This window comes from Penicillium paradoxum (genome assembly GCF_028828445.1).
Source record: "Penicillium paradoxum strain IBT 22861 chromosome Unknown utg000007l_segment0_segment0, whole genome shotgun sequence".
Classification (NCBI taxonomy): domain Eukaryota; kingdom Fungi; phylum Ascomycota; class Eurotiomycetes; order Eurotiales; family Aspergillaceae; genus Penicillium; species Penicillium paradoxum.
In genome coordinates, this window is record NW_026643185.1 from 3,981,290 (window position 1) to 4,008,436 (window position 27,147).

At 49.4% G+C, this 27,147-nt stretch overlaps 10 protein-coding genes across 10 annotated transcripts; 6 read left to right on the forward strand and 4 right to left on the reverse strand.

Annotated features, from left to right (window-relative positions):
- Positions 1 to 38: 38 nt before the first annotated feature.
- N7457_009002 (glycoside hydrolase family 64 protein) lies at positions 39 to 1,316 on the reverse strand (the record flags this gene model as incomplete). Its single annotated transcript, XM_057180045.1, has 1 exon — positions 39 to 1,316. The coding sequence occupies one exon, from the start codon at positions 1,314 to 1,316 to the stop codon at positions 39 to 41; it is 1,278 nt and encodes a 425-aa protein (XP_057028431.1).
- A 3,816-nt stretch (positions 1,317 to 5,132) lies between these two features.
- On the forward strand, positions 5,133 to 6,488 carry N7457_009003 (uncharacterized protein; the record flags this gene model as incomplete). The annotated part of the gene is made up of 2 exons (XM_057180046.1): positions 5,133 to 5,192; positions 5,262 to 6,488. 2 exons carry the CDS (start codon positions 5,133 to 5,135, stop codon positions 6,486 to 6,488), a joined length of 1,287 nt encoding a protein of 428 aa, XP_057028432.1.
- A 450-nt stretch (positions 6,489 to 6,938) lies between these two features.
- Positions 6,939 to 8,333, reverse strand: N7457_009004 (uncharacterized protein; the record flags this gene model as incomplete). Its single annotated transcript, XM_057180047.1, has 6 exons — positions 6,939 to 7,246; positions 7,313 to 7,625; positions 7,701 to 7,767; positions 7,837 to 7,960; positions 8,016 to 8,142; positions 8,193 to 8,333. The coding sequence occupies 6 exons, from the start codon at positions 8,331 to 8,333 to the stop codon at positions 6,939 to 6,941; spliced, it is 1,080 nt and encodes a 359-aa protein (XP_057028433.1).
- A 1,549-nt stretch (positions 8,334 to 9,882) lies between these two features.
- On the forward strand, positions 9,883 to 10,866 carry N7457_009005 (fungal specific transcription factor domain-containing protein; the record flags this gene model as incomplete). Its single annotated transcript, XM_057180048.1, has 1 exon — positions 9,883 to 10,866. One exon carries the CDS (start codon positions 9,883 to 9,885, stop codon positions 10,864 to 10,866), a length of 984 nt encoding a protein of 327 aa, XP_057028434.1.
- Positions 10,867 to 13,012: 2,146 nt separating this feature from the next.
- Positions 13,013 to 14,937, forward strand: N7457_009006 (putative GPI anchored cell wall protein; the record flags this gene model as incomplete). Its single annotated transcript, XM_057180049.1, has 3 exons — positions 13,013 to 13,247; positions 13,314 to 14,853; positions 14,910 to 14,937. The coding sequence occupies 3 exons, from the start codon at positions 13,013 to 13,015 to the stop codon at positions 14,935 to 14,937; spliced, it is 1,803 nt and encodes a 600-aa protein (XP_057028435.1).
- A 656-nt stretch (positions 14,938 to 15,593) lies between these two features.
- N7457_009007 (cytochrome P450) lies at positions 15,594 to 17,360 on the reverse strand (the record flags this gene model as incomplete). The annotated part of the gene is made up of 3 exons (XM_057180050.1): positions 15,594 to 16,235; positions 16,291 to 16,857; positions 16,908 to 17,360. 3 exons carry the CDS (start codon positions 17,358 to 17,360, stop codon positions 15,594 to 15,596), a joined length of 1,662 nt encoding a protein of 553 aa, XP_057028436.1.
- Positions 17,361 to 20,535: 3,175 nt separating this feature from the next.
- On the forward strand, positions 20,536 to 22,093 carry N7457_009008 (phosphatase PAP2 family protein; the record flags this gene model as incomplete). Its single annotated transcript, XM_057180051.1, has 6 exons — positions 20,536 to 20,597; positions 20,647 to 20,673; positions 20,738 to 21,120; positions 21,184 to 21,228; positions 21,293 to 21,304; positions 21,366 to 22,093. 6 exons carry the CDS (start codon positions 20,536 to 20,538, stop codon positions 22,091 to 22,093), a joined length of 1,257 nt encoding a protein of 418 aa, XP_057028437.1.
- Positions 22,094 to 22,895: 802 nt separating this feature from the next.
- On the forward strand, positions 22,896 to 23,621 carry N7457_009009 (uncharacterized protein; the record flags this gene model as incomplete). Its single annotated transcript, XM_057180052.1, has 2 exons — positions 22,896 to 22,970; positions 23,070 to 23,621. 2 exons carry the CDS (start codon positions 22,896 to 22,898, stop codon positions 23,619 to 23,621), a joined length of 627 nt encoding a protein of 208 aa, XP_057028438.1.
- Positions 23,622 to 24,721: 1,100 nt separating this feature from the next.
- On the forward strand, positions 24,722 to 25,687 carry N7457_009010 (putative FacC-like extracellular signaling protein; the record flags this gene model as incomplete). Its single annotated transcript, XM_057180053.1, has 1 exon — positions 24,722 to 25,687. One exon carries the CDS (start codon positions 24,722 to 24,724, stop codon positions 25,685 to 25,687), a length of 966 nt encoding a protein of 321 aa, XP_057028439.1.
- A 294-nt stretch (positions 25,688 to 25,981) lies between these two features.
- Positions 25,982 to 26,659, reverse strand: N7457_009011 (uncharacterized protein; the record flags this gene model as incomplete). The annotated part of the gene is made up of 1 exon (XM_057180054.1): positions 25,982 to 26,659. One exon carries the CDS (start codon positions 26,657 to 26,659, stop codon positions 25,982 to 25,984), a length of 678 nt encoding a protein of 225 aa, XP_057028440.1.
- Between the last annotated feature and the right edge of the window lie 488 nt (positions 26,660 to 27,147).

Below are 27,147 nucleotides of genomic sequence, written 5' to 3' on the forward strand. Positions count from 1 at the left end.
CCCTGGAGGGGATGGAGAGAATCCTGTGCTTTACAGCACTACTTGTGGTGCGAGAACTTATTCATAAGCCTTTTGAACTCATGGAACCGGCCCGGCTTGCTTGCATTAGGCTTGGTGTGTAAGTTCAACGGGGGTGGCTGGGCTGGCACAGCACTTTCCGCAACGACAGAGGGCTTGACCGAATGATTGGGGCCTCCGCCAATAGTGACGGTCAAGAGCTGCGGGTTGGAATCATAAACACTGCCCGATTGGTCGGGACCACCGTTAGGCGCAACATCATCATAGGGAAATGCGTATCCCCGGGTATCAAGGCTCACGGCATGACAGATGCGTGAGTAGTGGTTCGTCACAGGGTTCTGGTAGTAATTGGAGACATTTTCTCCGTTTGGCTGACTACCGTTCAACAACAGGGTCGAGCGATTGAAAGCAGCCGCCAGACGAGCGGTGATTGCGTCCTTGGTTCCATTCCCAGAGACCGCAAAGGCGCCACTGCTGTTGCTGAAGATATCCGCAGTAGACGGCTTCGGGTAAGAGATACCCGGAATCGAGAAGTACATTATATCGTAAGCAACTTTGGCGGTGACATCACCAGCATCAGCTTGTGTGTTGACCGTCAGAAGATTGGTGGTGCTGCTCTCATAGAAAGAATAAACTTGGTTCACATAGTCGTCGTAGTACCCATTAAACAAGGAGTTGTTCAGAGTTCTTCCGGTGTTTGGAGACAGGGCCCGAAGGTTGACGCCATTTCGCTGGACTACGAGCTGATCCCAGCCGGCATGGTCTTTGCTCTGCTGCTCCTTGAGAGCATTACAGACTTGGTCGAGGCCGTTGGCTGGCATGCCCTGAACGGTTTGACTTGCTCCGGATTTGTTGGTTAGCGTCATGCCGATGGGCATGGACACGAAGTCCACATAGCTGAGGTTTGCGTAGAGCTGGTAGTTGTTCCAAGTGAATTCGCAGAATGCCCATGTCAAATTGTAGTTGGAGTCTGTTGGGTTAGATACTGAAGGCTCGACCAGCGCAGGGCCGGGATTTAGATAGAAGGTCAATTTCGCGTCTTGCGAGAACCACAGTCGCGCGCCTGCGAGGTGCGGAACAGTGATGATCGTAGAACTTCCAGGTGCACCTAGCGGGATTGCACAATCACAGCTCAGGCTGGTCAAGGTAGCCGACGGCGAGGTAGGGTAATAGGGTGTCCTGCCATCAGATTGCAACAGGAAAAGCGCGTTGTTATTATCAAGCGCTTGGCCGGTGATATAGGCGTAGACCGTGTTAGAGCCGGTGCTATTCCTCAACACAAAGTTCAATGTTGCCATTTTGGGCGATAAGCGCGATTTCCCCACGTTGGTTGAAGAGGAAAATAAATGAACGGAGGCGTTGAAATGATTGGTGCAAAGCCCAATGAGAAGGCCGTGTCAAGATCCACAAAGCTGCTGATGGGGGATTTGAAATGGCTGCCCACATTTTCTTCTGCGGTAGGGCCCATAATATATGCCAGCGATCAATATCTTGGGTTGAAGTTGTATCAAAGTCGTTCATGTTGGGCATGGTGACAGCACCCTGTGATGTAGCGTGGCGATGACCTCAACTTGGTTTCCCGGGGACGATGGCTTTCTCCCCATTGGTCCGACCGCCTGTTTTAGATCAAGACCATGTCGATCGCTGTCCGAAAGAGACCCTGCGTCAATATCAACACCACCCTATCTGACTATTTCTCCAACCCACCGCAGAACGGCGCGATCATGCCGTGTTTCCAGGTGATCTCACTCCCACCCGTCGATCCTGGCCCTTTCGTGCGGGGATCAAATCCGAGTTAAAGACGATGCAACTATCTACAGATCTGGCAAAGTAACGACAGAGTACTTTCGCTTCGACAAAGCTGAGTGTGAACATCTTCGATATTCATTCTGGTCAGCGGGACTACTGCAGAATCAGCCATTGGGTCAGGATGAGGCCATCCCACCACATCCACGGGCTTATATCACCGCTGGATATAGCTTCAATTCATCCACGAGACAAAGATAGTTATGATTTTGTACAACTCTCAACACAACTAATCCGGAGTTTGTTTTTCGCAGATCATGCTGCTCTTTTAGGACCCGAGTGCTGAGGCTGAGGAATATCACGACGCACAACAGATCCCCATACGCCGAGTTTAACCGACGTTGGACAGAATGATTAGCATTGATGGCTTGAAGAGCTAAATAAATGCGAATATGACCCTGCGCCAGAGCAAAAAACCCCGCCGAACATCACGCGGCGACAGAACATCGAAATAGCCTAAGAAGATGACCAGATAGTCGCAAGGTTTTCGAAGTTCTCAAAGTCCGGGATCCTTTGATCCTCTATAAGCCAAGTCAAATGCTTAGGATCGCTCAAAGCACTATCCCACATACCGCAATATCAGGAAAATAGCAGGAAATACCGGTACATATATTATCCATATTATCTGAGCATGCGTTGCTGCCCGGTGAACGTACGGTCAAGATCATCTAGAAAGCTTAGATAGAGAGTTCAATTCCATGATGCTTTTCAAGACAGTGATATATGGAGCCAAGGCCATATATTAAATAGACTAAACTATGGCGTAAATATCTTCTTTGGCACCTTGATCTATTCCCTTTGTATCAGTATACGGCGAAGATCCGGTGGATCTGAACTCACATCCAGACCCAATCACATGTTACTATAGCAATATCCAAATATAGTAAGAGAGAAGAGGATAATGCGCGTGCTTTTGTTGCCGGTTTCTAAAATCGAATCGAAACCACCCGATGGCTCAATAGTTCGAGTCAAGTGAACCCAGATTCTCATGGCGAGTATATAAAATAGACATCTGCCAATTCCGATCAGATACATGAATGTTCAAGGATCTGTATGTGCGGTTAGATAGGCAGAACACAAACGCCTCCGGAGATTACAATGAAGGGACAGTACGGAGTAAATTATAACGAAGGGGCGGTCTGTCAAAGTTCGTGTCTGTACGACGATCAATCGTCACGAAACATAATCACACACGTCGTTATGACCATCTCACCGAGGCCTTGCTATGCTAGAAACTCCGGCTATTTCCAATACCATACCATATAACCTCAGCAATGTGAAACCTATACTCCATTGGAGCTAGCTGGCCTCGGAGGTATTTGGGCTTTCTTCACAAGGTCAAAGCTTGTGCATCTCTCTCGGGACCTTGACGTGGAGTTGTCAGCATCAAGGCTGGCAGGGGTCGTTTAGCTCATCCACCCTCGAGGCGTTTTCTTGGGGCTGGACTCAGGCAACCAACATTGGCACAGACACGTAGAAACTCCAGAAGTCTACATGATCTCTTGACTCTTCTTTCACTAGAACTTAACGATATTTAGGAGATGACAATACTATGCCTAATAACTCCAATCCGTAGTCACATAGATGTGGGGATTGATATAATCTGCTTCAAGAAGCTACATGTAGATCCTGGAGTCAACTGAACCATGTTTGGCAGGTGTCATCTAGACGTGGGCAAAGATGCAAACGCTTTGATAACACTTGGATAGGGATCGCCAATCTACCAACGCCCTTGCCTGTCAGCCTTGGGGCTAATCGCCACTAATTGCGCCTCACTGGCCCCGAAAAGAATCTGCCTAAAGCATAATGAAAGGTCGAGGCAAAACACTCAGCGATTCATAGGGTGGACGTCAGCCATGGAGGCTTCGCCCTACAGGTCGGGGCCTTATCCCTGATCGTGTCATCCTATTATCCTGGTTTGTGAATGTACTGTGTATCTTGTACAGAGTAAGGCGCCCTCCTAGCTGTCTACCTCGGCATCATGCCATCCATTGGTCTGAGCTTTCGTGTGATAAGGGCCCGAAACGCCTCGGGCAAACCGAGCTGGGCTACGGAGTATAGAGGTACATATGACAATTTGTTTGAGGAGGCGATACCCCCTGGCAGGACCTCGGTAATGTACTCTGCAGCATGCATTCCGATGGACATTGGTGCTGATGCTAGCAACTCTGACAGTCCGACTGCGTACTGAAGGGGGCATCCATCTACGCTCATGCGTACGGGGTACATACTGAAGGATCTGGTTGTCGCTCTGACAGCATTGTGGCGTCGATATTTGCTATGAGTATTCTCTTACCTATGCTTGATTTTTCGTCGCGTATTCGGGTATTCCAATTCGCGGGAGGCAAGTGGCGCTCAGCCTCGACAAACAGAAGCGCCAGAAACATATGAAGGGGCCTATTGGAGCCATCGCAAGTGGAGGAATCCCATGACTCTGTTCCCGAGACAATTTTGACTAGCAGTTTCAACCCACAATCTGTGAGGAAACAACTGAGACACGCTAGTGGATTGAGCATATCCAGCATTTATTTGGTGTTTCCATCCCAGTTTAGAAATAAAAGGGGGGATTGAAGAGGATACGGACAGTGGAAAGGGAGGTTTCAATCTCGAGCGTTGATTCTCTGAGGTGCGGGCCGAGAATCACGGACACGTCGGAAGGTGGATTTGACCTGTTTCGCATCGCCAACTTCAACTGTGGAGCAAATCGCGGGATGTTCAGTAGCACGATCTCCTACGGAGTATACGGAGGAGGTATGAAATCAAATAGCGTCCAATGCAAGGGCAGGTCTATTCTGGTGTGCCTCTGCCACCCTTGCCGCGAAGGGACTCGTGCAGTCGTGCAGTCGGCCACGATAGTCAATAGTGAAGTCAATATTAGCATGATTTGAGATTGGCGACTCCATTCAGGGTCGAAACGGCGTCCCCTGGCCCCCACTGGTGCTCCCGGAGAAATAAAAGAGGCAGGGGAAGCAATTCAAGGCCGAGAATATTGCTAGAAGATTCAATTGATTTAATTTGCAGACGATTGCAGACAAGATCGGCACTTGACCAGGCTCATCCAGTGGTTTATCATTTGCGAAGGAAATCAATATGATTGAAGGAGAAGCGAAACTGTGACGCTCCCAGCCTCCACTCGGGGGGCCACGCCAGCGTTTTCGTGCTTGGCGTATAATAATAGCAGCCTGGAAGCTTTGTTTCGAAGTGGCTGGAGGCTGATGCGCTTGGTGCTTTCTCTCATTCCTTTGGAAATCCGGGGATTTTATTTCATGCCTGCCATCGAGGATCTCTAGGGCCAGCTCATGGACATAATGTACATTCCACACAAACGTCAAGAGGGTCAACGAAATAAGGACAAGATATTTATCATTGTAAGTACATGGAATGCGTGCTTCCGATCCATCCCGTCAGCATACCCCCTGACTCTGTGCCTCCTCTAGGCTGCGGTGTCCATCCTATTCGCGATTGCGGTCGGTGTGAGCACCTACTACCTGTGTCGATATCTCCGCCAACGTCAATACGAACCGAAATACCTCCCGGGGAAGTACCTCAAGCAAAAATGGAAACAGTGGTCGCCAGGGAAGTCCTCGTACGGCCAAGTCCCGAATCAAACGTCAAATCGCCCCGATACTGCTTATCGCGGAGCTGCTGCACCAGAAATGCAAACCAATGAAGGCGTCCACCGCGAAACCTCGATCCGGTCTATTATGACCCTTCCCCCCTATTCCTTCAGTCCGAAGCCGACCGAACGAGTCATCGCCCGGGAAGGTGAACGCGGGGGGATGGATATGGTTGTGGAATACCCCGAGACTGCGGAAGAAGAGGAAACTCGCCGTGAGGAACAGATGGACTCGCTGTATCAAATCCGCCTACAACGTCGTCAGGAACTAGCCGATCGCGAGGCCCGCCGCCAAGAACGACGAGAAGCACGAGCGCGTGGTGATACCGCTCGTCTCAACCTGCTGAATGCTGAGACCCGCGCCCGGGAGCAACATCGCCGTGCGGGAACCAATAGCGCACTCAGTGTGACCACGGCCACGGCTCTCGCTGAGCATCGCTCGCGAGAACGGGACCGTCGCATCTCCAGTGTTACCTATGCAGCAATCGGCCATGTTCGTCATGACGGCTCGCGTCTTCGAGCCGACTCGCATAATTCCGACACGCAAGATTCAGATAGCCGACCGTTGTTACAAAGCGACGCTGTTAGTTCCACTGCGCCTTCCATTAATCCGTCCAGTGACTCTCGAATCGAGTCTGTTGGTTCGTCCATTATGAGCGAGTCAACTGGAACGGAACTCGATGTTTTAACTCTCGCTCCAACTACCACGCATGGTTCAAGCCGACCAGCATCACAAAGCGATGATGGAGATTTGGGAACGCTGAACATTCCCCCGCCCCCAGACTACGATCATCTGGACTGGGGTGATGCTCCACCTTATCAGAGTCCCGTTACCGAGCAAAATCAATTTGCCCGACAGCTACCTAGCATCGATCGCCTGCCTTCGATACACGTCAATTTGCCCAGTCCCGGCGCTGTTTCTCCCGTGACCCCGACTCAATCATCATTCCAGAATAGCAGCGAGGGACCTCCAACTCCGACAGGGTCGACCATCGGGATCAGGGTAGTATCAGCAGCGTCGACAACTACCACCAACCACGCTCCATGATACCCAATACCCACCGCTGAAAGCAACCGGCTGACTGAGTTTCCTGGGAGAACCTCTTTTTAATTTATCGTTCTGTACGAGCATGATTCACGACCTGTATTAGCATCTTTCCTCGGGACTCTGACACTCTTTTTTCATTGTCCCTGTTTGTTATCGTTCCCCCAGCGCATTTTCTCTCGTTCTTCATCTACTGGGCTAGCAAGGCGTTTTGAGTTCAGCAAAGGATCTTGATTTATCTACAGACATGGCGGTTCCTTCTGTATTTACAACATTTAACATATAAGCATGCACTATACCTACTTGATACCTAATACTTTCTATGGTTGTGTACAACCTACCCTATAGCGCTCCTCTGGTGTCCTTCTGACACACATCGCACTATCACAGCAAGGTTGCAGTGCTGGACAATGTTGATTCTGAGCCAAAGTTCATTTTTGTCCATCTTTTGTTCTAGATGGCCAAGACGACAACGGCAGTATAAGTTGAGGCAACGTAAGTATGAATCTGCACAACACGCAAGCCCACATTCTGCGCAAGTGATTCCCACTGATGCTTAGTACGCTCTTTACCGCCAAAAGCCATCATTGCCAGATCAGCCATCGTCGATTGCCAGTTGGCGCCAGTATCTGGCAAGACAGCCTCGTCAATCAAGATACGCGAGTCGGGGCTCATGGCGTTGCGAATATTCCGGAGGATCTTGGCGGCTTCGTCATCTGGCCAGTCGTGCATGATTCTGCGGAGATAGTAGAACTTCGCTCCTTTGTTGAAATAAAGGTTAGCTCTAGACTGGGCTCAACGGCTAGAAAATATATCGAGAGACAAACCAATGACGGGCTGTGCTTGGAAAAAGTCATAAGCCTCGGCCTTGACGCCCTCAATCGGGGCAAGTTTTCCTACTGCTTCGGGCAAATCTTGGAGAATAAGACGACCGAGTAGCTGTGGGTACTTCTTTCCAAGCTCAATACATTGGTGCCCATGACCACCACCGACATCGACGAAGAAGGGTTTCTCTGAAGCCTGGGGGCTAGTGGGAGGAATCTTGTGTGCTTCATCGTCAATAAGAGTGAACCCATCGGTCCATTCTGATCCTTGGAGCGCTGTCATGACCTTTTGTAGGTTATCGAAGTGTTTTGGCTGCTGGACAAGTCATTCGAACGAGGATAGTTTGGTGTTGTGAGCTTTCTGGAAGGGAGTGTTGGTATTGCTCGTGACATCCTGATAGTCGTTTTCCGCGAAGAAGTCAGGCATTGCTTGAACGACTGGTCCATGGGTGTCGAATCTTTGTACAAGATTGAGTGGTAAGTATGGTTCTTCAAACCACCGGGTTCCGATGGGGGGATTCGCCTACCCGTGATATATCATAGCCTGGCCCCTATGATCAGCCAATACACGAGTCATGGTGTTCGCGGTGTATTCATTGACTCCAGTTTCTTGGATCATGTCTGATGCAGCTAAGTGACGAAGGACTCTCTCTATGGAACACAAATTAGTATACGAGGTACATACAACTGCCTGAGAGAGTATCACCTAGGAGTTGAGGAGAAGCTCCAGTCAGCTTGGCAATTTCCGTCACACTCAAAGGGACATCACTCCTCGCGAGATAACGAAGAAACCCCAAGTCCGCGCCAACGCGGAGCATTGCATTCGTGAGCCCCTACGATTGTTAGGACTCGATGAACTCGAACGTATCTTGTGACCACTGACCAGTCCCGCTAGCTCCATGAGAGAATCCTTTGGAGTCTGAAGCTCGACTTGCATCTGTCGAAGAGATTTCACCATTTTCAGACGACTGGCTTCATCGGCATTTAGGGCTAAGCTTCGGATCTGAGCAAGGATGGCCTCCATCTTGACACTAATATATGATGTATCCAGTAGAGATTCTCAATATTTGAGATGCTAAACTGCGATGGATTCGTCTTCATTCTAAGCAAGACGAAGGGTTTATATACTTCCTCAACCACATATAGTTTCCGTAATAGGAAACGTAATCCTCGGAGTCACGGAATTTCCGCGGATTCGCCAGCCGTTAATTGGTCAACTTCGTCTCGCCCCCAATTGACCATCAAGTCCCAGATCTACACCAAGCCTGATCTTTCTTTGCTCCTTTCGCTCAACTATTCCAAGGTTACGAAGCAAGATGTACAGGGTTGACAAAGAGCGTGTCAGATCTTCGCGCTCACGACCTGTATCCTGTCATTTCTGTCGGTCGAGGAAGTTGAAATGTAGTCGACTTTTCCCTTGCTCCAACTGCACTAGCCGGGGCAAGACTTGTCAGCTTTATCCGACCCCATCGTTATCTGCTAGCCCTCATAGTCAGGTCGATGAACCGTCACCTACTGATAATAAAGACTTATTGGCCCGCCTGAAGAGACTGGAGGAGATAGTTATTGGTAATGGAGCAACATCTGCTCCCGTGGAACAAGCAAGGGTTGAGGCAGCATCTCTCCCGTCTCCCCATCCTAGAACCTACCAAGATTCAAATCGACCTTACATGATAAGTGACGGTCAGTCGTCTGCCGAAGCTGTGACTTGGCTTGAAGGTGAGATCACCGCACCAGGGTCAACGGTGAGCTTACGATGACTGAACCAAAGTGATGGGGAGCTGGCCGCTGACCTAAATCTCCAGAACAATATTCTGGGCTACGAGCTTGAATTTAGAGCTTGCCCCATTCGGAATGCATTAAGATTTGAACTTGTCACAGACCCAAAGCTGCCCACAAGAAGATTTATCTGGCTCCCGCTCCACGCAGAAGCGAAAACAGTGGCGGAAAAGTATATTACAGAGATCACATTCCTCCATCATGTGGTGCATACTCCTTCAGTCCGGGCCATGGTGGACGAACTTTATCATGATCTGGGGGAGAGAAACCCCGTTAAGCTTGGACATGTTTCATTGCTTCTAGGGATTCTCGCCAGCACCACGACTCTCTGGACCGAGCTTGATATGCACAATTCTATCTTCTCTACCGTTGAAGAAGCAAATGGCCAGTCAATCCACTGGGTGAAACTTGCGATGGAAGTTCTCGAATACTCGCGTTTCAGACACCTTGAGTCCATAGAGGATGTCCAGACAATGGTCATCCTAATTTTTGTCACCACCAGTCTTGCAGGAGTCACATCCCAAGCCCGGCATATAGCTTCAACTGCTATCTCAGTTGCACGAGAGCTGTGCTTACATCGGATTGACCATCCGCAAAACTCCAATTTAGATGTCCCTTCCCCATCCTCTGCGAAAGCGGAGATATGCCGAAGGGTATGGTGGTATCTCGTGGCGACTGACTGGTAAATATATTGAACCCCTTTATCTAAGAATGCGAGCTTAACCTGTGATAGGCAGATGTCTCAAATACCTGGCCCACAGAAAGGCACATATTCGATCGATTCACGCTACATGATGACCAACAAACCCGTCAATGCGAATGATGAAGATATCGTAGACGGAATGGTTGACGCTGGAAAACCACTCACCCACCCGACGTCCATGTCATATAGTCTTCAGCGGATCCGACTGGGCGAATTATGCCGCGAAATCACGGATAGTGCTCCCTTTGGAATCTCCGATCCCGGAATACCAGACTATGAACACACTAAGCAAATCGATAGCAAGATTTGTGACTTTGCCAAGAGTCTTCCCTCGTTCTTTTCTTTGTCCTACAACTCGACTGAGTTGCCCAAGGCCGACTCTTGGAAATCGACCGGATTAATTGCACAACGATACATTATCAATTTCCTGCTTCATGCCCAGAGATGCAGATTACACTTGCCCTACCTGTCACGAGCATTTAAGGATCCAGCCTACAATTACTCGCGGATAGCCTGTCTGGAGGCAGCTCGGATGGTCATTCGAACCGAACGCCAAATCTCGCTAGAGACAATTCCCTTTGTATTGGCGAGGTTGAAGTTCTCGGGCATGCTACATTGTATCTGTGTGGCAATTATTGTTCTTCTCATAGACTTTTGTGGAAGCAATTCTCAGCAGGAAGAAGAAAAAGTGGACCGAGCAGAGCTTTTGCAAGCTTTTAGGATTTTGGAGGACGCCAAAGGACAGTCTCCTTTCGCAGAAAGGCTGCTGGAATCTTTCAAGATGGTTCTCCGCCGGCACAATGCTTCGGGTTCAGCAGTCGATCATAATACGACACGATCATCCGACCAGGGAAGTTCACATTCGGCGGGCATTGTCGGCGGCTCTAACACACCTACCAACATGGTAGGATGGGCAGGAACAAACACCGATAATTTCCCAATGGACCCCACACAGCCTGGTCTCGATGACCTCTGGCAGGTATTTGATAACAATATGGACTCTGCAATGGTGGACTGGAACACTTTCTTTGCGGAGTTGGACCCTTCTTTTTTGTCTACACCATGTATGAAGTAGTAATGTAATATCCGATTGGGATATGAAACCCCCGAGATTATGACGCAACAGATGTGGATTCGCTTGATGTAACGATCTATGTCATCTCTACAGTCATGGTCACTGCATTAGGCCCCACTTTATACTTGGACTGGCGAGTTGTGCCCGCGCTGAGATCGACACGCCGTGCCGGGTACAACTCGGCGGGCGTCCATCGGAAGCGCTAACGGGCAAAGAGGATCTGTTTAGCGGCGAAGAAGTCATTCTGAAATCTCAGTCATTGATGTACGTTGCACTTTGGAGGTTGTTTGTTTTATATAACATCGTAAGACAGAAGCAAATTGGGATGCATGCAGTGAAATATTTGTTACTGTCATATGAATTTTAAAATTGGCTGCCAAATTGATGTCATCATACCTCCTAACCTTGGAAGGCAACCGGTTTTTGACAACGACAGAGCTTCAAGATTGATCGGATGGCATGGAGTATAAGGTTGCCTGGTTCCTGAATGCATGGATACCTTGCCCCTGCACGGCAACGATGCATCCCCATATCGGCGCCTATGACTAGGCCTTTGATACTGGTGTGCGTCGGACGGAATATACCGTACAATATATATGTTGTATCCTGTACGCTGTAAATTTTGTGCAGCATGGGTTCTAGAATCGCAGTTTGGAGTTTCCCATGGGCTTTGTCCTACCAATAAGGCTCCAAATAGAATCGGTGTTGGACACGCGTCCCCCTATGGACTATTATATTTACTATACATACAATGTCGTGCGTCCGGCTACGTTAGGGTGTGTAGCAACAAAAGGCTAAGGACCATGACGTGGCTCATGCTTTAAATCAACAGAATTAATCTGTGTCCATGGGTTGAAGAGAACAAAAATAGTCTGATGTTGTAGTTGGCCGACGGGCCAAATTGGGGCCCACTGCATTGTAAAATGATGACTATCAGCTTTGAACGATCCGATCCAATCTCTTTGTCCAATCTATTTGCTCAATCTCGTAGAGTTCCTTTGAATGGGTGTCTATTTTTTGGGCTTCTCTTTCATGTACAATATACCTGTGTGGTACAGTACATCGATGCGGTCCTTTCTGTTGTGCTCTACCTTGTTGCACAGCCCACCATAGCAACTCGTCTGTTGTGCATCGATGTATCACAATTTGCGTCAACATGCCCAATGAGAGATTGAACATAAAGATAGTCGTTTAAAGATCTACGGCCGTTGTTAATGGCAACGCGGTCTGGCCCTGGCTCTATTTTCTATTGCGCTATCCTAAGGCTGTTTCCCCTATTGTACGGAGGACCCAGTATCTTGATGGGTATTGTGGGCGAAGTGTGGTGTTCGAAGGATGCCACCATATCATTACGGGAATTCTATAGCTGGTGATTTGTGATGCATTCTTAGTAAGATTGAGGCATACAGGACCAGCTGGTAACAAATATGGAATTCAATCAGAGTGGCGAGCTCCCATGGTCTTCCGCAGAACAAGATACTTTGTTTGATGCGGCCCATCAATGATTGAATGCTCTGTGCCTATCGGAGGACGCAATTGAGCCCTGATGGGAAATTGCATGTTGCCACCTGCAATCGGGTTGCCTGGACCATCGATAGAAAGTCCACGAGAGCCTTGGACAAGACAGACCCACAGCCCTAGGCCAGTGAACGCTGTTCAATCTCCATACCCTGCTTTTGAGTGGAGAAACAAGCATGGTTTCTTCCTCCATCCTACTCCACATATCAGAGAATTGCAGCTCTGTTCAAGATGACGTCGAATATGCCGTTGCGCATCTTGCTCCGGCTGGTTCGGACCTACACCTGTCGATTCTCCGAGACCAGGGCATTGGTCCACCAGGAGATCTTACCCACGGGCAATCGCATGAATGACTGGCAGCACACCGGTTCTATTTTTTGTTTATGTTTTTTTGCTCGGGGAGTTTTGCCGGTCATGCATGGGAGATTTCCCTGCTTCGTAATGCGGGAGATTAAACCCACCGCGTGTTATAAAGATACTCTCTCCTCATTCTGACTCCCTCAACAAAAGCCACTCTTGCTACCCAAAGTTCTACCGGTGGCTATCAAGATCGTGAAAACTATACACGATCTTTCCAAGGGAGCCGTGTCCATTCGTTCACTGATCTGTCTGACATTGAAGAGCAACAATGATGAGGAACTTCGTCGCTCTCGTAGCCTTTGCTGCTGGCTCTAACGCACTTGTTGGCCGCGGTGACAGCTGTTGCTTCCACCTCACATCTTCCGGAGGTGCCTCCGGGAAGCTAGGACAGCTAGGTGATGGTCAAAATCGCATTGGCGATAGCAGCTTATCTACAGCCAAGTATTGTATTGACTCCAAGGGCGATATCACCGATGGAAAGGGTCGTGGATGTATCCTCACCCGTAAGTAAACGGCTCACACTTCCTACATATTGACTACCAAAGAAAGCCCATCTGACTGTATCACAGCCCCCACTACCCAGTTCCAGTGTGATGAGGGTGCTTCTCCCACCTCAGGCTTCTCTATCGGTCCTAAAGGCGAGCTTGAGTATCACGGCAGCAAGGACTTTGTGGCCTGTGCTACGGGCCAGAACGGTGGTATGAATGTCTACACTACCCCCAACAAGACCGATGTCACTGGCTGCGTGAATGTGGCATTGTCTGCCGATAGTTGCTCAAACTCGGGCTCTAGTTCCGGCACTGGTCCTGGAGCGTCATCCTCGGCTGGCCCACAGCCCTCTGGTGCATCTGCTCCGGGGGCTCAATCCACTCCTGCTGGTTCTGCCCCAGCGCCCGGATTTACACCTGGTACTGGTACTGGCACCGGTGGTCAGCCTGGCGGCCAATCCGGCGGCCCTGCTCCCTCGGGGGCTGCTGGCTCCCCTCTCCCCGGCTCCACTCAAACTCTTCTGACCACTGTCACTGTCACTCTCACCGATTGCAGCTGCGCTGCATCTGGTGCCCCCGGTGGCCCCGGTGCTGTTGGAGGCGGTGCCCAGCCATCTGCCGGCAAGCCTGCCCCATCTGGCGGCACAGGACATCAACCCTCCGGCCCTGGCCCTCTTCCTGGCGGCGGCGCCCCAAAGCCCGCTGGGTCTGCTACTGCACCTGCTCCCGCTGTAGGCGGCGGCGGTGGTGCCCAGCCTACTGGATCGGCCTCAGCTCCTGCTCCCGTTGTAGGCGGCGGTGGTGGTGCCCAGCCTACCGGATCGGCCCCAGCTCCTATTCCCGGTGTAGGCGGCGGTGGTGGTACTCAACCTGCTGGTACTGCTAGTGTGCCTCCTGTAGGTGGAGGCGCAAGTACACATCCTGCTGGTTCTGCTAGCGTCCCTGGTCCCGCAGGTGGTGGTAGTGCTTCACAGCCCACTGGCTTCACCAGTGTGCCCGCTCCTCCTGGTGGTGGCGGCGGAGCCCACTCTACCGGATCGGCTTCTGTCTCCGCTCCCCCTGTCGGTGGTGGCGGAGGTCATCCTACTGGCTCCTCCAGTGCATCCGTTCCTGGCAGCTCCGCCTCTACCAGCCCATCGGGTACTGGATCAGCTACCGGTGCCTGTCCCACTACCCTCGAGTCAGGCAACTACGAGTTCCCTCACCTTATCGTCTCTGTCGACTCGTCTTCGCCTGACCACGCTGCCGGTACTTCATTCAACGCTACAGTGACCTCAACCATCTCAACTATCTTCAACTTCGACATCCCATCCTCCGACGCCGGCAAGACTTGCAGCTTGGTCTTCCTCTTCCCTCACCTCCAGGATCTGGAAACCTCGTCGTACAGCTTCAGCGGAGACGGTAAGATTGACTTCTCCAAGCTGTCTTCTGTTGCCAAAGACACCACATCTTTCAGCAATGTTCCTTCGCTATCCCAGGACCTCGGCACGATGACCGTATCACCTGGAAACTCGTACCTGGTTTCGACCTTCGCTTGCCCCGCTGGTGAAGCCGTCGCATACGAGATGAAGAATGCCGGCAGTACTGACCTCAACTTCTTCGAGGACTGGAACCCCTCTCCGTAAGTCTTTCCCCATCCATATTCTCTATCCTGCCACCAGCTAACCTCATCTCCAGTCTCGGTCTGTACATCACCACTTGCTAATTGACACATCCTGTGCAATCCGCCTATCTACGACTATGGACATGCCATTTCTAGGGCCACTCTTTTTATGCCTTGTAAACTTCTACTCACACGTCGATACGTATTTTTCTTGATATTTCTTCTAGTTCCATGTTTGATTTCATTTTTGGTCCGGTGTCCATAGGGAAGGAATCTTTCCTCACAGGTTGTCTGATTTGGTTGATTGGGAAGCATGGCCATATTTGGTTGATGTTGTAATTGCGGCGCGCGCACACATAGTGTCAGCATTCCTCTCGCTATGTACTATTAAATTGAGTTCTCTTCTTCAGTCTCTCAAGTTAGTTTATATTTTGTGTTCGATCTTTATTCTACTTCGCCGTAAGACTACCTTCTAACTTTCGACAGCTGATATGTAGCAAGGGGGAATCTTGAAAATGTACCTGATTGCCCAACAAAGGAATCTATATCATTTTCGATTCAACACGCGAGTAAAAAACGAAATCAAAGATACATATATATTCATGAAGCATGACCATCAACCGTCAAGGGCCCTTGCCATCGAATTGAGTCCCATGCAGATACTGTCTTTCCGATCGAATCTCTCAAGCTCGGGAATCGTGCAATGGCGAGTTCAACAGCCTCAGGTAACACTGCCTGGGTTGATGGGTTAGTTTGTCCTACGCCTTATACGAACTGAGATCATCCGGTGCCTTTTGCAATTCAAAATCCCACAAAGCAAGCACAAGGATAATCTTTAGCTCAAGGTACGCCATCCGCCTTCCAAAGCACCCTCTTGGGCCCAGACCAAATGCCAGATTCCGACCTAAAGAAGCGTCAAAACACTCCTTGCCATCGACTCTGGCAATCCATCGTTCCGGCTTGAATTCGCTCGAATCTGCCTCGTAGTGGGGTGCAACCCGTCCCTTCGCTTCTTGGCAGCTTTTGCTGCGAATTTCTTCGGGAATATAGCCAACTGGAGAGTCGACGATGTCGGGACCATTACACAAGAAGAAAACATTCGTGCCCTTAGGGATATGATGACCGAGAATTACAGTGTCTACCATCGCCACGCGCTCCACTCCTACTGACGTCAAGGATTTTCGAATGATCTCCTCTCGTATAGCGTCAAGGTATGGGATATGAGCCTTAGAAATCTCCTCCGCGGTCGGTCGTCGGCTTTCAGCAACAGCATCGGGGAACCCTGCACGCAATGCTTTGCGAAGTTTCTTCTGGATGTCCTGGTAGTCAGAGAGAAACTTGAGACCCCATGCTGCCGTGGTGGAAGTTGTATCATGACCAGCAATCAATAGTCCAAAGAGCTGCGTTCTCAATTAGCGAATGGTCTCACAGTCGGCAAGAGGTGCCTGAGTTTACCTCATCAAAGATTGTTCTCGTGCTGTAGGCGGGTTCTCGATTCTCCTTTTCCGCAGCAACAAGTTCACGGCGTAAGATATCATCCATAGCGCATCTCGCAACCTGGTCTTCTTTGGCCGTCCCGGCGAACCTCACTTTCGCCCGTTCAAGCTCTGTAGCAATCATGCTTTCCTTCGCTGCTATTGCCTTTCGCATGTAAGGTAGCTTACTGAGTAACCAGAACGCCAATCTTGGCATTGGAGACATCATGATAGACTCCAGGCTTTCGGTGAGTGTGAGAACGGAGTTCTGGCCTGCATTTATCGCAGGCTCGGGAAAGTCGACAGGTTCATCGTTGGTTGTGAATAACGCAGTGCTGGTACTGCTAGCACTAGGAAGAAGCTGTCGTCGAGCATTGATAACGCTGTCCTTTGTATCATAGGGAAATGTGACGGCCCAGATAGCATCCAGCGCTGCTTTGTATACATCGTCGGAGGCAGAAAAGGGTCGGCCATTGGCCAATCGAGATTTTTCGGTCCATAGATCGATGAGTGATGCAAAGGCCTCGTAGATTCGGGGCGCCGAGACCTATTCGAATTAGTCTTGCACATCACCGCTGATTTGGAGAACGAACGAACCTCGTTCAAGAAGGCTGGGGTCATCAGATCCTGGATCAGCCTTCGATGCACCTTGAATCGAGGGTTCGTGGTTTGCATTGAGATGTGGTGATCAGGTACCAGTCCTTTGAAAATGTTTCCGAACCGTTCACTCCGATCGAAATCCTTGGTTCTGCGGAGGAGGATATCCTGACTCTCTCGGAAATCATTCAGAAGAACCCATGGCTTCGAGAAAGGACCCGCGAAAATCTGGATAATGGGCGAGTTCAGCTTCTTAGCTTGCAAAGGTAAGAAGCTCCAGCTCTCTCCTGTCTTTCGCTGATGTTGCACCAGCGCAGGCATATCACCCAAGACATTCTTCGTGGCATCTTGGTTGTAGGGTATACCCGGGATTGGACGCGGCAACATCCATTTGTATCCCACATAGAGGATTAACAAAACGGAGATCGATACAAGGCTAAGCCAAATAGTCATGGAGGGCGGGTATAATTGTTTTGTGTATATCCAAAATGCCAATGCCAACTATTATCCAGGTAATACTGAGACTTATAAAGGCCCCGAAAGACGGTGGAGCTGAAGATCAGCTGAGATTCATGCTCTTCTGTCCTAGAAACCAAAAGTGAGATCCAAGCATTGGCATCATCAAGAATTGGTCACAACTGCGACGATCTATGCTGATTTATTCGTCCGTTCCCACTATACTCCAAGAGACATCATCGTTTACCAACATGACCAGTTTCCCAGTAGGGCATGTTTCCTTTGCTAGGTGCTGAGCCATGTCATCCAAAAGTCGATATGCTTCTGTTGTAGAGTGTGGATGCAAAGGAAACCCATTCATGTTGCCCTGGAGGGGAATCTCCTCGCCAACATTTCCAATGATCTTTGCCCCTCTATACCGAACACGTAGCTGGACACATTTCCTTGCCATCTGCCACTAAAGATGTGCCTTGCTGTGCCAAGCGTTGAGGCTGAACAATACTCCGTAAAAAAAAGGAACGCTTCTTGGCTAAGATATTAGGCAACCCATCCGGACGATTTCTTGGAATTTAGCGGCCAGATATTGTGCCCGATTAGGCGTCCATCGGAAATAGCGGCCATGCCTAACCGTGCCCTCGGAGTAAGCCAGAAGAACCAGAGAACAATTCTTGTTCTATCTCACCTTCTCAACTGCATGCATCTCAGCCTTAAACTTGACCCTACGCCATTATTTCCCAATTGGAAATCAAACTAGGCTTCTTGACCTCATTGGCCATCTTCTCAGCGGCACTTCCGCTTTTCATGAGATTGATAGTAGTCATCCCACCTTTTGCTACAAATTTAGATATAGGGTTTGACCAATGTAGACGGTATTACCAGATTTAGAATCGCCAATTCCCAGTGTTAACGTTGTTTCCATCTGGGAGAAGCCCAATTGTAGACTCTGGTTGGTTTGTTGCCAATCTCAGTTTGAAATGTGGTGCTTGGGTACCTGATTAATTGCCGAGGCTCCTCGCTCCAGATATCCAAAGGTTATAAACGCTTCTGCTACCGATGAAATTCCATGTGTAATCCTTGGCTTGAACAGAATAATCGTGGCCCGGAAATATCAGCTTATTGTTGTTCAGAATATCCTCCGCGGAGAATAAGACGCAATATATGTGTTGCGCAGGAGACCTGACCTTCCACTACTCTCGCTCGAGTCGGCCCCGATACGGTTCTATGTCGACAAGACCCCGAATTGGGATCAACGATCGCGTCCCGGAAGAAGCAGCTAGTGATGTTAATACTTATCCATCTTGTGACCAACGCGGGATGACTTTGAGAAGGATTGCGTTCCATGTGGTGTGGGAGCAGGGATGTCTGGCCCGGAAAGCCCAAGAACTCTGGGTTTGTGCAGCAGTCGATGTTTATGCAAGAGCCATTGAGCAGAGCGGGAATTTTTCCTCTTGGGAAGAGGGTCTGGCTCTGGATTCGCTATGTTTTGGGAGTGGGGGCATGTCTCATGAGGCCATATTGAGGATTTAAAAAAGACGATCGGGAGAATCTCTTCGTGTTAGTCAAACTATGACTTTCGTGAAGACAAAGGTGACAGTGTGTGTACAGTCAACACGCTCCATTCTGTTGAGCACTACGAGCCGTACTCAAGTGGAGGAGGAAGAGGGTTGTATTGGGAAGAGAGCCAATCTCCCGACGGTCGATGCCCAAGGCACCAAGGCGCCAACTGTGTCAACACATCCCATTAGCAAAATCCAACTTCGATACTCCGTACCGGGAATCGAACCGCGGGCCGTGGAGAGCAGATGCTCTGGAAGAGCAAATACTGAAAATCCACTAGGTTGCCCACTACATACCCCATATCGAACACGGATGGCAAGTGCCGGCAAACATAAGTATGAGCAGGTATCAACATGGACCGTTTTGATCCTTGATGGTATGGCTTGCGTCGTCTTACGGGGCTTTGTTTCAACCTGGAAACTTCGTCCGAGACAATTCGCGTAGGAAATCCACTTTGCTTGCGGTGCATGGCAGCATGGGTGCTTCTTTGCCGGTATGAGCGGGACCAAAGCTCATTTTAGCTCAAAGAATATTGGACACGACACCATCTTAGCTGGGTTGTCTGAATGTCATCGTGGGAATATGGAGAAGCAGCAGATGGAAAAATCGCCATGAAATTGTCTCAATATGTATGTTGTAGTTGACGGTGTTATCTTTCTTTTCTTTGTTCTTGTCCGGCTCCAGAAGACAAATCATTTTGTGAGACATGGGTACTCCGTACATTATGAAGTGTCAACGGGTTATGGAGTACTCCGTAGAGTTTGTCGTGTTGCTGGTGGTTTTAGAGCAGATATGCTAAAAATAACTCTGCTCGGCCTTTGGTGAACATTGCGAAGTGATGGCTATGTTGTAGTTCTTTGAGTTGAGGATATCCTGGAATGTACTCCGTAGTCTGTACGGACTCAGTAGGTACATATCAACGCGAAGACCAGGGCTTACCACCCCCAGCTGGAATATGCCATCCACAACATAGATCGCTTCTAGGTATCGTATGAGATTGCCATGCGGTTGACATGGCCAAATATATTAGAGTTCATTGAGATTAGTGAGGCACCGCTCAGGGGTCAAGGCCTCGCGGATCTACTCCGTAGACATTCACACTGGACCTGTGGTTGTATTATCCAGGTCGACCCAGCAAGTCCTAACGAATGATGAGAGATAATCAGCGCTTCCGAATCGACATTGACAGCCCTACATGCGCTGGACTCACACCGTATATTTGCAGCAGGATCCCACGGGGAGATGGGGATCTGCATTGTTCTGGGCCCCGGGAAGGTACTGGGTACGTGCAACAATGCGGCGTTACTACTCGCTGGCAAGTATCGGGTACTTCAGCATATCCACCGAATAAACTCAGCCACTTTGAGGAGGCCATTTGGAAATGACAGACGCCAATCAGAGACGCCGGATGGAGCAGTTCTGACTGTACTCCGTAAGATCGGAGGAAGAAAGGGAGGTCGCCAAGTGTGTTAACGCCTGTCTCGGTGCCAAGCAATGCCTTCAGTTCAGGCAGAGATGTTTATTGTCCACACGGGCCTTCCTTTATTATTATCTTTCATGGTTTCAATTCTGATCTGTTTTCCATTTTCCTAATTCCTTGGGGGAGCAAGTCAACATGGCGATCCCCGCAAAACTCCCCTTCTCCAAACGGCGGCTCCGACCGCGTGTTGTTATCTCGTGCGTCGCCCGACTTCCCGGCCGCGATCCTTGACTAACGTTCTCTTAGCTACATCTTCGACTATGTGATCATTCTGTATGCTGCCCCGTCTCTTTTACATTGGTATTGCAACTAATCGCCGGTCTTGGAACCAAAACAGTGGCTGCGTCGCCGGCTTCGCGATCCTCAACACCATCGAGCCTTACCACCAACACTTCTCCCTCAACAACATATCCATTCAATATCCCTATGCCGTACACGAACGGATTCCCATGGCCTATGCCGTCTGCATCTCCATTGGATTTCCGGTCGTCCTTATCCTTCTTTACACCATGCTGATCGATGGTTTATTCTCGCACAACAAGCCGCAAGACACGGCGTCCGGGAAGCGAAAATTGAGAGGCCCGCATCGCTGGAAGGATAGACTGTGGGAGCTGAACTGTGGTATTTTGGGTCTCTTGCTTGCGCAGGGTCTCGCCTTTGTTATCACACAGGCGCTCAAGAACGCATGTGGCAAGCCGAGACCCGATCTCATCGATCGTTGTAAGCCCCGCGCTGGCAGCGAGGATCTTTTCCCAGGATTGTCGAATTCCACGATTTGTACAGGCGATCCGGCGTTACTGACAGATGGGTTCCGGTCGTGGCCTTCCGGTATGCGAATTGAATATGACGCTGGGTTCAAGAGTGCCAAATGCTAATACCTCCGTTCTCCTAGGTCACAGTAGCTGTGCGTCCACCCCTTTGCAATTGGCACCGATGGCCTGTTACTAATGAAATTGAATCGATAGCTTCCTTCGCCGGTCTTGTTTACACATCGCTCTGGTTAGGTGGAAAATTACACGTCATGGACAACCGCGGCGAAGCTTGGAAGGCCCTTCTCGTTATGGTGCCTCTACTCGCAGCTACTCTTGTGGCCGTGTCGCGTATCATGGACGCGCGCCATCACCCCTTTGACGTGATCACCGGGTCTATGCTTGGAATCGCCTGCGGCTTCATCGCATATCGCCAGTACTTCCCACCGCTCAGCGAAGCCTGGCGCAAGGGCCGCGCCTACCCAATCCGAACCTGGGGAACTGATCCTGCTGGCCCCGATGCCGTCCGGTTCAGGAGCTCCAAAGGTGAGAGTTCGACTGCTCTCCGCAATCCTGCAGAGGAGCCCGTCGATGCACCCGATATCCCCGCCTCGGAACATATTAGACCCGACTCCTCTACCTATCTTACGAACACCAATCCCTATGCGTCCAATATGTACAACCGCCGGCCGCATGATCATGACATTGATGGTGGAGCTTGGTCATCGAGCGAGGAGGATGTCACCGGCGGGTACGAGATGCGCCATGGTTATGCTATGGGGCAGAATCCCAACTCCAGTCAGCATGTGCCTCGGTATGACCCCAGTACTGCGTATGTCTCTCAGACACAGCCGTTGACGGCTGATGCGGGTATCCATACTCCGATTGATGTGACGGCGCGTCCGAGGCGCTTGTCCACCGGTATGCCCGGTCGGGCCATGTAGTGACGATTGATGCGATGGATTATTGATGATTGCAATCTATTTCTGAGCAATTGCTAGCATTATTAGCTTGGGTCGGATTTGAATACGCCTATGGATTACTGCGGTGGCTGGCAACACAAGTATGTATGATAATGGGATATTAGCGTTTAAAACAGAGGGACCTGCATTTGTTGCCGAGACCAGCGGACAATAATCTCCCGATAATTCCCCATATTCTGAGTACTCTGTGCACCAGTGAAGTAGATATTCCGTACTCCGTATACTCCATGTAGCAATGGCTGGGGCAAATAGAGCTGATCGGACTCCACTCGACTGTGGTTGGCTTGACAACAGTTATCTCCTGCCCTATACTCCGTACCTCCAGCCCAAAGGATCAACTATCAATCAAATGCAAGACATTGATTAAAAGATGACCGCTCATGCAAGTGCCCAGACTGATCAATGAGACCAAAAAGCGTCAAGGTCCGCACTGGGCCCCTTGCTCTCCCAGCCACACACATCGCGCATCGTGAGTCGCCCAGCCTCCCCGTCAGCCCAAGATGACGCTGAATAGACCGTTCTTTCAATTTCCCCTCTCTGTTATTTGTCTTGCTTTTTTTCCTGTTTTTTTTTTACTTTCTCTCGTGTGTCTCAGCATCTTTTACAACGTGCGTCCTGCACTTTAATCGCAACTACCTTGCCTCTTTTTGCGAGCTCGTGTAGCCCCACGGTACAATTGTACATCTGACGTGCCCCAAGCACATCGTGGCAGTTGCACATTCCAGACAACTCAGATTGAAACTCCGTTGAGACTGTTGGCAAGATGATTGGCAGCGTCTTCTTCATCTTCAACCGCTTGGTTGAGATCACTTTCCTGATCCCAATCATTGGCATGCTGGTATGTCCCTCCACGCAGTGAACCCGTCGAATCAGGAATGATTAGCACAGAATAACACACCCTTTCGAGACCTAGCTAACCCATATTCCGCAATTCTAGGCCTATTTTGTTGATGGTTACCTCAAAGCAAACCAGTTGACCCCACCGTACATTCTGGTCCTCTTCATCGTCAGCACAATCGCCGCCTTCTGGGCCCTCGACACGCTCATTCGCTTCTCAACAACCAAGCGCTCCGCAATCTTCGTTTCATTCGTGGACATGCTTTTCTTCGGCGCCTTCATTGCAGCCGTCTACCAGCTCCGCTTCATTGCCAAAGCCGACTGCGCCCGCTGGCGCGGCGGCACTGTCTGGGTCTCTCTGGGCCCATTCGGTTCCTGGGGTCAGCGCACAGATAATCCTCTTGCGCTGGACATTAATAAGACATGCGCTATGCTGAAGGCGTCCTTCGCTTTTGGGATCATGGAGGCTGTGTTCTTCTTCTGGACTGGATTGCTCGCGCTCTTCTTGCACCGCTCGAATGACACAAAGGTTGTCAGGGAGACCACGACGGTCCGGAGACGCAGCCATTCCAGTCGTCGTGGCCCTGGTTCTGGTTCGCACCACTCGCGTCATCGCAGCTCTAGCCGTAGCAGACCAGAGTATGTTGTTTGATTTTGTTTATATGGTCGGCTCTGTGTTTTCTTGTTTCTTTCTTTTATGCGAATGCTGGTCATGATTTTATGAAGATCATATGCCCTAATGAGTTACGGACTGGAATGTTTGAGGGACATGATGGGAACTGAAAAGAAGGATTGATAATGAATTCTGAAGTATCGGGATGTCATCAGATTATGATTTTATGCGTTGATTAATGGCTTTTTCGGTTGTTTGGGATTGCGATCTCTGGGTCTTTTGATACTATTGTTTGCAATTTGAGCTTGACGATTAACAGGTGCTGTGTATTTGAGGTTTCATGGATTTCACTATATCAAGGCACTTTGCAGTACTGCTATGCATATTTTTAGATCACGGCGTGCTATGTATGCCTGACTAGTAAATCAGGACATCAACATTATAGTAGGATAAGTGAAGATATACCAGCGCTTCGCCTGATTGAGAGTGCTAATCTCCCGTTATGATTGCCAGTTATTTCCCATCCATCTAAACGTACATTACACCTCTCATGAAGGATGCTTGGTGATAATAGTCACAACCTATCTAGGTTGACATTTTATTATACAGCAGAGACTACTAAACCAATAACGGTTTCCCCTTCGTGTGCGCCCATGTCCAAATCAAGCACACAGATATTCTACCCAGCACTATTGTGCGATGAACACAAGCATAATTCAACAAGGAGACCGACGATGCATAGTTTTCTCGGGCCGATTGATACTCTATCAGGTAGTCTTCACATATCCACCTAATGGCTGAAGGTTTGACTGCCAAATTGCCGTTAGGGCTTCCACAAATGCCGAGGTACTGATTTTATTCCGTACATATGAAAAACACCTAGAATGAATGAAGACAAACTGCATGCATGCCAAGCAGTGTCATAGATTGACGTTTCATTCCCATTTGGCCTCTGCAATCGTCAGAGCCAATACAATAAGCCAAGTGCCTCTTATGACCTGAAACAGCTAGCCTTTTCGCCCTACTTCCCGCGCCCCCTCACCATAAATACTACCTACCTCCATGTAGGTACATCATGATTTAGCTAGCCCCCTCGAATTTCCAATTGCTCCTACTGATTATCTCAATTTATCTTTACCATGGCCCTCATTAAATGTTGGCCTGGTTCCCTGACCCCTGCTGCTCTGATATTTATACTGCTTCTTCTCGGAATTAATATCCAACAAGCGCAAGCGGCTATTCCTACATCTAAGCGTTTTGATCTTTCGGAACCCTCCTACGATCTTTGGCGCGGCAAGTCCTTGCACGATGTGACTATCCAGCAAGGATTCGGCTTCGACAATACCAATCGCCGACTTTTCGTCTCCCAGCGACGCGATGGTGCCTCCGGGACCTCGGGGGATCTGTGCATCACCCAGCTAGACTTCGACGGCAACTATGTGGGATACATGCATCTCACAGGGTTCGGACATGGTGTCGCCTTCGGCGTCCAAGCAGTCGGATCAGCAACCTACCTCTGGACAGAGGTAGAGGCCAACTCAAACGGATACGGAAAAAAGCTCGCCCGGTTCAAGTTCTCCAGTGGAACTACACTTTCATCATCATCATCCTCTCTGAAAAAGTATGCGCCTATCTCCGGTGCCACTGAGTACACATGCTCTACTGACCCAGTGAACAACCGGCTCATTGTCCGCCACCACCACAGCGACGGCAAGCACATCTCTGTGTTTGATTTGGATAAGGCTACGGCTGGGGATTTCTCTAGCCCCTTGGCCAGTTTCAAGCAACCGTCGATGAATACAGCGTCGAGTGTTTTACAAGGATATGCCGCGTTTGGACAGTATATCTACTTCTTGTACGGCGAGTCTTACGATGCTACTGGTGGTGTGGTCAATTCCGACTTGACGGCTGTCAATATGAATACGGGGTCTGTTGTGCAGGGTCCTACTAAAACAAAGGCCGGATCAACATTGGTGTTCCGTGAGCCGGAAGGATTGGCCATCTATAAGACTGCTGGTGGGGAGGTCCGTCTGTTCTTGGGATTCGCCTCTGGTAAGGCTGGTGATCGGAGATCGAACCTCTTCTACAAGAATGCTTTGATTTGATCTTCTCACTGGTACTCTATGGAAAAGTCCATATTTTGTGTACTTTATGCGAGATCGTATCTCATGTTCCAATTTCTTCACACAGTGTTGTTGCTTCTTGGGTTATCTTAAACATGCTTTGTCGGAAGAGAAGTCTACGTATATCCATTGCGGATACATATTGTGCTAATTACGAGTCTAATCTACGATTCAACATATTCGATAGAAAAGTTGTTGTCTAAAATTGGCAATCTCGACGCCCCTGGAATAATTTAATAAACACAAACAATTGGAAAAAGGCCACAACTCTGACGCTCATATATCCTCAAGATCAAACCGCATATATAACTTATGAACATCAGACTTCACGTGAAAAGTCACAATCCGCGAAATTCGTTTTCTGCCTTGACCCCATGAGCATAGAACAAAGGCCCCAACAATCTTGCCAATACCGGTACCCAGTAGGGCCTTGTATCCAGACGAACAAGGCTCCCAAGTCTGCTCTTCACTCCATGGATACCGAATCACCTCGTGGGATTTATACACCCGCTTGACACACGATAAAGTATCCGTCTCATTGACATTAGGCACAATCACATGCATGAGACTGTTTAGAGGAAAATCCAATTCATAGGCAGCCTTTGTGAACTCGGATATGTGCGGATCTTCGCTTCGGGTGGATCTGAAGATATCGTCCATGAAAAGCACCCCGGGGCCAATGCGCCCAATCCACCACGTTGGGGGGCCCTCGCCCTGCCTTGTGATACTGATCTTCCGATAACCAGACGTTTCAGTACTGGCGTCGAGATGAAGAGCAGCCAAAGCACCGGAATCTAGGCGGATAGGTGTGCGCTCAATGGCATAGTCGGGATTTCTGGGTGCCAAAGAAAATTCAGAAATCGGATATGGACACCCTGGTGCATGATGGTTTTCGATCCAGGTCTGTAGATCTTCGCCCTTCTCCTTTGTTGACAGAGAATAATGGTTAGTCATTTTTTCGTGTTGGTGGGAAAACAACTGGGTTATAGCACCCGTTGGTAAGGATTTAGTAAAAGTGCTTACTGGCTCGTGAATAGATAGCTATGATATATCTTTTGAATGTAATTGACAGTTTGGTCGACCTATATTATATATACTTGGCATGAAGAGAGCGATGTTCCTCAAAGAAAAAGAGATCAACGTCCTGAGCAATAGCTTTGTTTCCGGCGAGGAGAATGAACTGAAAAGGAGTGTCTCAGAGAAGATAAAAGGATCGACCGAAACAATCAGACCGGTCAAACAAAACCAAAGTGAGAGATAAAGAAGACAGGGTTTTATATTACACAAAGCCTAGATATTTTGACCTTGACTTGTTGGAGCCGTCAATCCGAATTGATATCGGAGAACCTGTACGAAACCAGAACTCAAATATGTCCTTACCGGCTGACTGATCGGGAAACCCCAGGATCACGGTGAAGCCGAAAAGGCCGCAGGTATCACCA